Here is a 13,535-nt window from a genome sequence, read left to right as displayed (position 1 = left end):
GAAGGAAGGGAGAAAAGAGGAAGGAAGGAAGGAAGGAAGGAAGGAAGGAAGGAAGGAAGGAAGGAAGGAAGGAAGGGAAAAAAGAAGGAAGGAAGGAAGGGAAAAAAGAAGGAAGGAAGGAAGTGAGCCTGAAAGAAAGAAAGAAAGAAAGAAAGAAAGAAAGAAAGAAAGAAAGAAAGAAAGAAAGAAAGAAAGAAAGAAAGAAAGAAAGAAAGAAAGAAAGAAAGAAAGAAAGAAAGAAAGAAAGAAAGAAAGAAAGATAAATTCCCGTTGATGACGTTTTTGTGTAACAAACATGGCGGATCTGAGAGCGAGATAGATTTATAGTTGAAAAGGTGGGGTTGAATTGGTATATTTTTTATCGTCATTCTTATCGTTATCGGGATAAATGCCAGACATTATCGTGATACATGTTTTAGTCCATACCGCCCATCCCTACTGGCAGCTATAGACCGCCGTCACCTCTCGGCGAGACCACCGCTGTGCGCGGTATGGCGAGCTCCATCGGTTTTCTCTGCATTTGCAAATAAATCAGAGCTCGGCAGCCTGTCTTTTAACCGTAAAGTGGTCACGTAACCCTCGTACAGTCCCACAGCCACTGTCTTTTATCGAGGTGGAAACTTCTCGCCGCCCGTTCTTCGTAGTGCCAAGTACCTTGCTATAATTAAACCTGCTCTAATGCCATCAGCAGCCCACGTGCACACCGTGCCATTGTGCTCTGCTCTCTGGTTGAAGTCACTCGTCATGCCCACGCAGGGAAGAGCCAGGTCTGTGCTGTGTCTTGATCTGAAATCTGATGTTACTAATCCCTTAAACAATCGTTAGACTCCTCTTAGATAGTGTCTAATGTTTCCACGCTTAAGTTTTTAGTCATAAGGGTTTCCAGTCAGACTTACACATTTTCGTGTACTGACGACAGTATTTTAACCTCTGGTGCACTTTTAGATGTTTGTCATGACTAGGGTTGCCACCTTTCAGAAATAGAAATAAGGGACGCCCTGATTTCAGCAGCGCAGGAGCCAAAAAAAAAGCCAAAAAACTTCTAAACTGAATAAAAATGTGTTTATTTTATATGAAAAAACTAAATGCTTTGATTTAAAGTTTAAAGTGCTTTAATAGCATTGAACCTGCATGACTGTACAGACAGACAACCATACTAGCAACTGAAATAGCCTCCTATGCTCTGTATGTCCACATCAGCCCAGATGTATAATATAGCCTACAGGTGAAGAATATGGTGTAAAAGTTAATTTATTTCAATAATTCAACTAGAATATGGTGTAAAAGTTAATTTATTTCAATAATTCAACTAGAATATGGTGTAAAAGTTAAATTATTTCAATAATTCAACTAGAATATGGTGTAAAAGTTAACTTATTTCAATAATTCAACTAGAATATGGTGTAAAAGTTAACTTATTTCAATAATTCAACAAGAATATGGTGTAAAGGTTAATTTATTTCAATAATTCAACTAGAATATGGTGTAAAAGTTAATTTATTTCAATAATTCAACTAGAATATGGTGTAAAGGTTAATTTATTTCAATAATTCAACTAGAATATGGTGTAAAAGTCAATTTATTTCAAATATTCAACTAGAATATGGTGTAAAAGTTAACTTATTTCAATAATTCAACTAGAATATGGTGTAAAAGTTAATTTATTTCAATAATTCAACTAGAATATGGTGTAAAAGTTAATTTATTTCAATAATTCAACTAGAATATGGTGTAAAAGTTAATTTATTTCAATAATTCAACTAGAATATGGTGTAAAGGTTAATTTATTTCAATAATTCAACTAGAATATGGTGTAAAAGTGAATGAAAATACGGTACAAATCGTGTCCCGTATTAGTTCAATACGGGACGCAACATTTTTTTCTCAAATAAAGGACAATTCCGTATTTTACGGGACGGGTGGCAACCCTAGCTGGGTCGGTGCCAACACTAGTCATAACCCCTGTAGGCGGAGTTGTGTTTACAAAGCATAAAAGACACCTCAGGGGTCACGCAGGCCGATCGAAGCATGTGTCATGTCAGCGTAAATAAGTGCAGTGATTCTGTATGTGACATTTCCTGGAATATAGCGTTCACGTTGGTTTACGCTTGGTGTCCCTGTCCCTATCCTGTCCTTTTCTCTATCTTGGCTCCCTTACTCTGTCCTTTCTTTTCCTGCACTGTGTATTTTCAAAGTAAATATTCTGTTGTGCAATTGTGACCAGCAGGTGAACCAAGGGCCAGTTGAGGAGGAAAAACGAGGTGGACTGAGAAATATGGGTGATGCTCGGCAAAAAGGAAGACTTGAAGCGCGCCCCGAAAACAAAAAGCGTGGCAAAGAATCAGAGCATTCCTACCATTCATTACCTCTTTACAAAGAATCTGGTTTTTGCTCCTACGTCCTACCGTCACACGCCAAAACCCTCTTCGCTCACTTATACAGACTTAAAGAGGAAGAGTTACTCCTGGACTGCACTTTAGTTATCCAAGGAAACACCCTCCGAGCCCACAGACTCGTGCTGGCAGCTGCCTGTCGAACCCCAGGGTTATTTTTGGGACCAAAACAAAAGCACGGGTCTGGACTGGAAGAATTATCTCGCCGTTTGACCCCAATCGGGTTCAGGGCCGTTCTGGAGTTTGCATATTGTGGACATGTGGCCCTGGACTTGAGGAAAGAGGGGGAAATGGAGGAGGTGCTGAATGCGTGTCAATGTCTGAGGATGGAGAGGTTGAGGGAGAAATACATGTCAAGAGCTACAACCGCCGCTGCGGTGGAGACAGAAAAGAGCCTGGCCTCCATCAGGGACATGAGGGAGAAAGGAATAGGGTGCGACGTCACCATCCAAGCGGAAACTGGAGAGAGATACTCAGGTAAAGACACAAATGACGGAGTCCTCCACACCTTGAGAAGGCGATCCATGCTTTTATTACTCTATTACTAGACTGGACTATTGTAATGACCCGATTTTTAACCAGCACGTCCAGCATGTCCAGCCTGTCCTGTTGTCGCTCTACTGGCTTCCAGTCCTTTTTAGAATTGATTTTAAACTTTTGATGTTTGTTTTTAAGGCCATTAAGATCCTGGCGCCCACCTATCTGTCTGAGATCTTACGGTGGGGCCCTATGCTCCTCGGGTCAGCTTTTACTGGATGTCCCAGATCCAAATTTACCCAGTGGGGTGACTGCTCCTTCGCCGTTGCAGCCGCCAGATTATGGAGTAAACTGCCCCCTCGACATTCGCCCTCCCACACACTTCAACCTTTTTATGTCAAAGCTGAAGACCCACTTTTTTAGTCGAGCTTTTAACTGCAACTAGAGAAGTCCTTTTCCCTTAAGTGAGAATACACTTGCTAGTTTTATGTGCCTTCACCTACTGTTTTATTAACTTATGTAGGCTATTGTTTTAGGACTTTCATGTAAAGCACTTTAGGAACCCTTTTGGCTACTGTAAAGGGCTACACGAATAAACTTGATTTGATTTGATGTTTTCATGTTGGCCCTTTACATCCACCTAAAAAGAGCATAAAAACATATCAAACATTAAAAGATCACTTTTTTTAATCATCGTTACATGGCTGATGTTTTTTTAAAGGCAAGGCAAGGCAAGGCAAATGTATTTATATAGCACAATTCAACACAAGGTAATTCAAAGTGCTTTACATTGACATTAAAAGCGGCAAGACATAATAACAAATAGGTAAGAATAAGAAAAGAAGTAAAATAATAAAAAGCACATGGCCGCTCGGTGGCGCAGTGGGTTAAGCAGCGGGCCATATACTGAGGCTACAGTCCTCCTGCAGCGGTCGCGGGTTCGAATCCAGCCCGCGCACCTTTGCTGCGTGTCTTCCCCATTCTCTCTCTCTACCCCTTTCCAATCTGCATCTCCAATAAAGGGCCACTAGAGCCCAAAAAAATCTTAAAAAAAAAAAAAATAATAAAAAGCACAAGCTGTTAAAAGAAAAAAAAAAATAAGGGCAGTAGAGTACAGCAGGTTTAATTTAAGAGTACACTTCAGTAAACAGTAATGTTTTTAACCCTGATTTGAAGGAGCTGACAAAAGAAAGATTCTAAAGAAAGAATAAGGTCTCTTTATTTTTTCAAAAGGCCATAAACTATGCAGAGCATTCTTTTTTTTCTCTCTTCATGGTCTCTGGAGAAGTTTAAGAGTTGATCGTCTTACCAAATACACGGGAATAGCAGCAGAGGCTCAGAGCTGAGCACATTGGTACTGATCCTCTCCTCCAACTCCAAAAACCATCTACAACTCTTTAAAAAAATACCTCAAACTGTGGCAGTTACAGAAAAATATAATTCCCCTTCAATGATTACTACAATTTGAATTGAACTAAATCAAATCAAATACATTTGAATTTAATTGTTAATGTACCAGGATCATTATACAGTGAAGGAACACACACATACATATACACAGGTGTGTCTATGCCACTATTTCAATCCAATCCAGCTTGATTCATTGAGCACCAAACTATGATGTGATCTGGAGGCACTTCAGGACTTGTACCAAAGTAGCTCAATTAATACAAAGCCAATAAAATAACAAAGTTTGCGGCTGAGTGTTGATGTGCCCAACAGGTCCTGCTGGCCGGGGGGAAAGGAGCTCATAGAAACGACTGGGACACTCTTGTTCTTGTCTTCTCTGTGTGTGTAACTTAAAGTGGCCCTTAAAGGAGCATGAGGCAGGATTGAGGCAGGATTTATGAAAAAAATTTGTATAAGTTTTAAGTTTTCTTGTAATAATGTCAGATGAAGCGTTCCAAACCAAAAAGAATGAGCCCTCTAGTGTATCTCTCCGTTGCCTTGAACAGGCTGTGTGCTGCGAAATGTGCTGAAATTCCGGGCCGGAATTTCCCGCGCTGGGCTGCGGATGTGACGTCACATGACGCTGCATGCACGTTCTCCCCGTTCTCCCGTGCCGGCTTCGATTTTTGGCTGCAGTACCCCCGACGGCCGTCGTGGCGAAGGGTGGTGCTAATGAGTCTCATTTCTTAAAAGGAGCCTCATGCTCCTTTAAATAATAATTGTATCACCATAAATCAGTCACAGGAGTATAAGCGCATGCACAGATGACTATAATAATGTCATGCATGAGTTTAAATGTTTTGTTTATTTTTTTTCATGCTATCAAAGAAAAAAATAGGGATTAAATGTCAATACAATATGTCATATGACAATATGTCAGCGAAATACAAAAGCTCCATGACAAGTTACACTGGTGCATTCACAAAAAATGCTAAGTCCAAACTAAATTGAACCGTTATCTACAAAAAGAAAAAGAAAAAACACTACTGTTGCTTAGATTCCTGAAATGCTTTGCTTCTTCTTCAGGCTTTTCTTGTTGGACTTGAGAACATCTCTAGGAAAAACGTTTGCACAGTGTCAGTGAAGAGGAGCGGTGACTCACCAACAAGTAATAGTCTCTTGTCTTTAACAACCTCAAACAAAGAATGTAGATTTGTCTAATGAGAACTATTTTTAGCCAACCAACTGATTAGAGGAGAGAGGGCTGCTGAACAAGGGGGCCTTAAAGAGACAAAGGCTAAATATGATTGTTGTAGACAGAATTGTATAAAAAATACTGAAAAATCTACATTTAAGAATGATGTGGTTTGTGAACGTGATAGTGTGTACAATGACTTTATTTCAGGTGATGTCCTAAGTATAATGTACCTGTCAAGGAGTTTATTAGGTTGTTTTTTTTAAATTATGCATGGATGGATGGATGGATGGACGGACGGACGGACAGACGGATAGCAATGACATATTAAACTGGCTGCTCAGAAGACCCTTCACATCCTCAAAAAAATGCTTCAGATACCCTGCATGTTGAAACCAGAACAGAAGGTGTCTCTGTACTCAAAACAATAGAGCTGTAAGTAAAAGCAAAGGATTAATCTTCACAAAATACGATTAAAGCATCTCAAGTATTCATTTGGATATAATATTAGAGTTCCACTTTGACACCAGGACATGGACCGATTTTCTACATCAAAGTTTGACCAAATTCCCAGCAAAGTAGATGAGTAGACAATATAGCTGTAATTCTGCTGCATTTATTTATATTTTTCTATCTCAAGTCTGACAGTGTCATAGATATGTAATGTAGGATTTAGCCGAGTGGAGTAAGGAGGAGGCTTGATGCCGATCTTCACCTGGTGCTGGATTTTATTCATTTATATTTACATTCTCAAGTAGTGCAGTTGTGGATTGTGAAAGTAAGTTAACAAAACAATAAGCAAAGCCGAAACAAATAACAAAAAGTTGAAAAATGTGTAAGGAAACATATCAAACAATTGCACTAGGCCAGGGGTCGGCAACCCAAAATGTTGAAAGAGCCGTATTGGACCAAAAACAAAAAAAAACAAATATGTCTGGAGCCGCAAAAAATTAAAAGTCTTGTATAAGCCTTAGAATGAAGGAAACACATGCTGCATGTTTCTATATTAGTTATAACTGGAGGAAGAGTTTTTTTTCATTATCCACTTCGAGAAAAAAGTCGAAATTTCGAGATTAATGTTGAAGTACAATCTTGCGACAAAAGTCGAAATTTTGAGAAAAAAGTCGAAATGTTGAGAAAAAAGTTGAAATGTCGAGAAAAAAGTCAATTTCGAGAAAAAAGTCGAAATGTCGAGAAAAAAGTCAAAATTTCGAGAAAAAAGTTGAAATATCGAGTTTAAAAAGGAAAGGGAAAAGGAAGAAAAAAGAGAAAAAGGAAAAAAGAAGAAAAAGAAGATTAAAAAAAGAGAAAAAAACGGAAAAAAGGGTAAAAAAAAGGTCAAACATTTTTCAAAAAGCTCCAGGAGCCACTAGGGCGGCGCTAAAGAGCCGCATGCGGCTCTAGAGCCGCGGGTTGCTGACCCCTGCACTAGGCCCTTAGCTATGGGCTGTAGCACTGAGAGCCCTTTCCAGGCCCAGCTGCACCCTCTCGAGAGCAAGCTCTAACTCCAGCCTTTATGGGAGCTCCTCCTACGAGACAAGCCACTTCATTCCCGTTCTCACATTCAACACTTACTGGCTTTACATCCCATGTGTACACATCAAACCCTTAAAAACATCCTACCATTGAAACATTCAAATTCAATATAAGCACAGAACATCATATGTTCTACCACCACAACTGAACCTTGTACGTAAAGCCTCATACATGGTACATCCTACACTTCCTATACACAAGAAGTGGAACTTAAAAGATCAAGCAGCCGCATTAGTGACTGAAAAGTCCAACGTGAACTCCAACATTCCAATAAATGTTTAGCCACACTTTGGTTTAACTTATGCTACAGCAACAGTCTCAGATTTACAGTAAACATGGGACATCCTTTGTGAACACACCTTTTATCGTGTGTAAATAGCCTAAAATAGTCACTCACTAAGAATACCACCCAAACTAGTACATTCCATATGTGCAATACTTTTTATACTTCCACCTAGATGTCCCATATTTCCCAGCATCCCTTTCCCAGAATAGCTCCTACCCTTGTTGCTAATGTATCACCTGTTAGTTAAGCGGGTAGAAGAAAAATATTGTGTCACATATAGCAACACTTAAGTGAGTGTTATTTCCTGTGGAATGATGTGTCACCCTCTCATTTCTTCATTTAAGTTCATAAAAGTTGCAGCTTTGGGTAAAAAAATTTCAACTACTATGACTCCATGACACGTGACGACACATCATGTTTTGTCGAAAGCCAAATTTTTACAGTTGATATAATTATGACGTATGTGTTTATATGAATCATCACTGTCATTTGCAACAAAAGAGAGTCAGAAAGGGACATTTATATATACAGTATGTCCAAAGCAATGATTGATGCTGATTTTTTTCTTTTTCAGAGCACTGTCAATAGTTGAAGTCATCTTTTGCTGCAAACGACACCCTTTAAATAAACTTTTACTTTAATTTGGTGAGCAGTTCTGGAGAGAAAGCCTTTATTTGACATTGTTTGACCAAAAGCTACATTTCTTTGTCTTCAGCTCACCGTCTGCTGTTGGCAGCTGGTGGGGACTATTTCCGGGCACTTCTTTGCGGAGGTTTACGGGAGAGTAGAGAGGACGTAGTGTGCCTGCGAGGTGTGCCATCCTGGGTGATTGAATCCATCCTCCATTTCTTCTACACGGGACAGCTCAGGCTGAGCTGGAGTCAGATATGGGAAGTGACAGCTGCAGCGCTTCAGTTCCAGCTGGAGGGGGCGCTTTCACTCTGCATCCACTTTCTGCGGGACAGGATGGGGGAAAGCACCTGTCTGGAAATTCTGGTCTTGGCTGAGACTTATGGACTAGTGCAACTCGGGGAGGCCGCAGAGGAGTATGCTCTTGCCCACTTCCAGGATATTTCCACTGGGGAATGGTTCAAAGATGTCCCATTCCTGCTCCTGGACAGGCTGCTTGAGAAGGACTCTTTATGTGTTGACGGAGAGGTAATTTTTATATATTTATTTAATTTCCCTGCTAAGTCATTTTCTTTTGATGTTTTGATGTAGCATTTCCATTGCGCCCCTTTTCTTTGTGGAATTTGGAGAACAAAAATTCAATTTCAAGTCTATTACAAATAGTTCTAAAGCACTTTTCAGAAACCCAGAACATGACACTCAGGCTAATATTATAAAAAAATAAGAAAAAGAAACAATGGAAAGTTCATTTTTTAAAGAAAGGCTTTATAGAAAACAAATAAAAATAATGATGTCCAAACCACCAAAATGCAGCATGAAGTAAGAAGGGGAAAAAATACAAAAACTAGAGAAAGTGCTTTTATGTAATTTTGCTAATCACATTTCTGTTATCATTACTGATTAAGTGAACTTGAATACACCTTACGGTGATACTTGGACACGTCATCAGTGATTGACCCGGGGTCACAGGGTGTTTCGGGTCTTTAATAATCATACACCCTCACCCAGGCGACCCAGCCAGTAAGTGTCATCAAAAGAGTATATAAATAAATAGATAAATAAAAAACATTTTTTTTTCATCAAATAAGTGACATGATAGCATACCATATATTTTCTAGATGATGTTTATTTTGGCATGACAGTGATGCTAAGATGCTTTTTTTCAGCAACATCTGGTGGTTAAGACTTATAATGTGGAAAACAAGTCCAGAAAAAAAACAATTTCTTAAAAGTAATTTCAGGTGGAACAGTGGAAATTTGTAATCTATCCCAGCTGTCATGGAGCGTGAGGAGAGAACCAAAGTCTAAACCAAATGAAAAAAAAAAAGAAAAAGTATCCTATTTCCTAACTCTAATCTATGTCATGCTATTGTGTAAATTGGGAAGAAAGTGTGAAGAAAACCATGTCCTCCTTGTGTAGTCCAGCCAAAAGGTCATCCTTTCCTGGGACGCAATAGTACAAGGTTTGAATGACGATCAATGTTGCAATGCTGTGAACAAGAATCTAAAATTTCATCATCAGAAGTCTGTGGGTGAAAAAAAAAAGAATAAAATCTCCGTGTATTTCTTATGCCTAGATTGTGGTGTTCAGGTCAATAGTGCAATGGGTAGCGGACCACCCAAACGTGCGACTCCCACATCTGTCCAGCCTGCTCTGCCGGGTTCGTATCACACTGCTCAGCATCTCTGAGCTGCAGGAGGCGCTTAGCTGTAGCCTCTTATACAGGAGTTCTGAAGCTAAGGACACAGTGCGAGCTCTTCAAAGCCTCTTGGAAGGGGATTATAGGGGACCTGAAAGTCGACCTCGCACCCCAAACCAGGTAAGTGCATCAATCCCCACCAAGATTCCTTTGTGATGCTTACAACTCATCTCACATTAAACTTCTCCTGAGGTTCTGGTTTTGGTTGGCGGAGATACTGTTGATGACGATTTCATGAAGAGGGTTCCTAGCCAGACCTTGTGGTTCGCTCAGAGGTTCCATCGTGGGCCCGACCTAATAAGAAGCATAGAGTGGAAACCATTGACAAAGTTGCCTGAACCAGCTCGGTTCAGGCATTCTGTCTGTCTCCTAAACAACAAGTTGTATGTCCTGGGAGGACGCAAGTATTACGGATCACTGGATATCCTGAAGTCCGTTGTAAGGTAGGGTTCTTTTTATTTGAGGAGCACATAACAAATAGTAAATAGTTACTTTTTATCAGTAAGGCTGAAGTGCCATCCTTTTTAGATTTGACGTGATGCAGCGTAAATGGGAACGACTTCCCGACATGTTGTCCCAGAGGGATTACTTTTCCGCTGTGTGCCTGGACGGGAAGATTTTTGCTATTGGTGGAAACTGTGATGACCACCGATATCTGGATGCAGTGGAGTGCTACAGTCCTGAGGACAAGACCTGGAGGTAAAATAAATAGCCCACTTACCATATGTCAAAGTAGGAATGTCTGACGAAATCGCACAAACTATAATGTGATACATCATTGAAGTGGAAGACGATACAGTATTTAATGATTCTAAAATGTCTTAATTATTGTTGATTAACCATTCTCTGAGAAAAATCCCCGCCCTTCTTTAAAGGTATTGTGACATCATTTTTAACATGCTTTTAACACTATTAAAAGTCTTGGCCAACATCCCTCAAATGTGTCTAAAAGAGTGTAACAAGAAAAACTTCACTCTAGTACTCCATTCCTGGCTTTTTATGACAGTGTTTTTTTGCGCTGTGAAAAATGCTTCCTTTTCTCCCTTTCCTGTCAATCATTGCCCCGCTCCTCCTCCAAACCTCCTCCAACCCAGCCATACGCTCACAGCGGCGTAGGAGAGTTAAGCCGGGAGCGACAGGCGAAGCATGCACGGAAAAGCAGCACGGCGAACCACAGCAAACAATCATAAAAATAAAGGCATGCAAGCAGCAGTGTCCCCTTATCTTAAGTCCAGTCAGTGGCCGCGGGTCTTCTTAGCAGTTTTCCTCCGGTGATGAGGACAAAAGAGGCTCTAAACAGCTCCGTGTTAAGCCTGATTTATGGTTCCGCGTTAAATCGACGCAGAGCCTACGCCGTAGGGTTCAGCGTACGGTGCGTGTCGCCGTGTAACCCTACGCCGTAGGCTCTGCGTCGGTGTAACGCGGAACCATAAATCAGCCTTTATGGTGCGCTGGAGAGGAGAGGAGGCAGGGAGCTGGGTGGAGGGGGCGGTGATTTAGCGGGTCGTGACGTCACGGCCCGCCACCAAACCAGATGCGCCGTTTTTGCACAGTTATGCGGAAAATCCCAGAAAGCACACAATACACTGAATGTTAAAAGTTCGTTGTTTTTTGGGTGTAATTGATGTCAAGACACCCAACAAAACACAAAAAATCAAGAAAAATGTGTTTTTCATGTCACAATACCTTTAACCTTGACATTTATCTCCCCCCCAGGCTGGCTCACCCTGTGGACACTGCTGTCTGTGGCCACGCTGCTGCTGTACTGGATGGGCAGATCTTCATATCAGGTGGCTGTGACTCCAATCACCGTTGCCTCTCCTCCATGTGGAGCTATCATCCTTTCCACGGCTGCATTCCCAGAGCCCCAATGAGTGTGGGAGCAGGACGTGCAGGCCACGTCATGTTAGCTTCCGGCGGCAAGTTGGTGGTAGCTGGAGGGCTACAGCCGCTCTGGATGGGCTTTGGAGACCAACTCCTCTGCGAGTTCTATGATCCAGGATCCGACTCATGGTCCTGTTTTCCCATCCTGCCTCGACCCCATCTGTCTCCAGGGGCAACTGTACTTGGTGGACGGTTGTATGTGGCAGGGGGGTCTTCAGCAAGCACAGCCAGGGATACCAAGTGGGTGCATTGCTATGACCCCAAGAAAGACTGCTGGGAAAACTTGGGTGCCATGCCGTTCCCATACACTGACCTGGCAATTTGCTCTTTACCACTCCCTAACCCCTAATCTGATTTGCATTACATGGCACAGGCATAAGTCCACAGTCTGGACAGATTTTTCTATTTGGCCAAACTTTTCCAAAGCTGTTTAGCCATTCCAGTTACCAGCCCTCCAAGTGAGAGGGTTTTGTTATTAATACTATGTGAAAACAGCAGATGAAGCTTCATCTGTCATGCATCTATGCCCTTATTATGATTTAAAAAATGAAACTGTGACTAAGTACTCAGTTGACATGTATTAAATTTACAGGTTCCTTAGTGAGTTGTCCTATATGAGTATTACACAACCACTGGAAAGAGTAAAAGTTTACTCTAGCCCAGTGGTTTTCAATCTATTTTCAACCTGCTAGCTGAGTAAACAAGTTTAATGCAGGTTTCTTCCCTGTCACACTCAACATTAGCAGGACAGACTGAACTGGAAGGACCTACATTAGCTTATGTATTATCTGTACTACTTACTACCATCTTGGTGCTTTTTTTTTTGCTCCTCCTGTTATTTTGTGGTTTGCTGTTGTTGTTGTTGTTTTGCCTTTCATTTCTTACTGCCAGATTATCTTCATTTTGATAGGCGCACTTTGAGGAGCACTGCTCTAGGCTATGTAACACAGTTCTTGGTGTTCTCGTTTATTATGGCTTCCTGTTCTGCCTCGATTTAACCGAGATGACTCAGTGTCGCGTCAGCATTGATTACACACAACTAAATTTGTCATAGAATCAGATTAAAGATGTGTTGAAAGAAGTGAGTTCCACCATATTAGCATATCCTTACACACTGAGCTCATTTCCTCTTTGTTTTGCCTCCCTTTGAGCCTTGCAAGGCAGAACAGTGGATTTATTAAAGTTCCTCACTGTTGTTCACATACAAAATGAGCTTGGATATTAGTGCAGAAGCCAGGGAATCCTGTAATGCCAACAATGTGCTCATTGACATGAGTTTAGCAATCCAAGAGCTTCTGTAAATGTGTGTTTGTGAGAACAGGTAAATTAAAAATACAACATAAAGTTCTTTTGTAGAACCTGAATTTAGATAAAGGGGTTATGTTAGTACAAAAACGTTTATATCACAGTTATGTAGACTGTCAATGTACCACAAACAGCACAAATGTTTTTTTCCTGTAAAGATGCCATGATAGAGTGTAGTGTAGCGTAATAGTGTGCTAATGCTATTTATTTAGTATGTTAAGAATCATCATATCTGGTTAACTGTTATTTGCTAGTCAAGGGCGAGCACTCCACCAATAAGATTGGTTTTAGGGGCCGACGGCTACATGTTGAATCGGCCAAAATGAAAGTAGACGCCGACGGCGACGGCACGGGACACACCAACCCAACTCGGGTCACCGACCTCGCATCAATGGCCAATTATCGGGTTGTGTGCCTTTAGGAACGAACTGCAGCACATGAAGTCAACAATGCTTAGCGGCTTCTCTTGGACCTACCATTCGTGTACAATAGTGGAAGAGGGTTTCTTACAATGGAACAACCCCTTACTTAACACAAAGTTCATAGCTCAGAGCAGCTGTCTGGAGTTACCAACCTGTTAGCCAATCAGAAAATGGAATGTTTCGTTGCCAGGTAGAGTTTCAGCTTCAAGCACGCACGCACGCACACACACACACACACACACACACACACACACACACACACACACCGAATAACCACCACTATTCAAGGGCGTTTGGGGCTAAACAAGTTTTTGTATA

General features: G+C 41.1%; 1 protein-coding gene across 1 annotated transcript; it reads left to right on the top strand.

Annotated features, from left to right (window-relative positions):
* The first annotated feature begins 697 nt into the window (after positions 1-697).
* LOC133420702 (kelch-like protein 33) lies at positions 698-12,253 on the top strand. Its single transcript, XM_061710470.1, has 7 exons — positions 698-767; positions 2,228-2,870; positions 7,992-8,434; positions 9,484-9,726; positions 9,799-10,049; positions 10,135-10,305; positions 11,323-12,253. The coding sequence occupies exons 2-7, from the start codon at positions 2,276-2,278 to the stop codon at positions 11,837-11,839; spliced, it is 2,220 nt and encodes a 739-aa protein (XP_061566454.1). The 5' UTR covers positions 698-767; positions 2,228-2,275; the 3' UTR covers positions 11,840-12,253.
* Positions 12,254-13,535: the final 1,282 nt, after the last annotated feature.

Source organism: Cololabis saira, chromosome 20, assembly GCF_033807715.1.
Source record: "Cololabis saira isolate AMF1-May2022 chromosome 20, fColSai1.1, whole genome shotgun sequence".
Classification (NCBI taxonomy): Eukaryota; Metazoa; Chordata; class Actinopteri; order Beloniformes; family Belonidae; genus Cololabis; species Cololabis saira.
This window is presented reverse-complemented; position numbering and strand designations above follow the sequence as displayed.

What these genes read in the sequence shown, in the direction of transcription:
- LOC133420702 (XM_061710470.1), top strand. Translation starts at nt 2,276, where the DNA reads ATGGGTGATGCTCGGCAAAAAGGAAGACTTGAAGCGCGCCCCGAAAAC. An exon ending in CTTTATGTGTTGACGGAGAG is followed by an intron (nt 8,435 to 9,483) that starts GTAATTTTTATA and finishes TCTTATGCCTAG; the next exon opens with ATTGTGGTGTTCAGGTCAAT. An exon ending in ATCCTGAAGTCCGTTGTAAG is followed by an intron (nt 10,050 to 10,134) that starts GTAGGGTTCTTT and finishes CATCCTTTTTAG; the next exon opens with ATTTGACGTGATGCAGCGTA.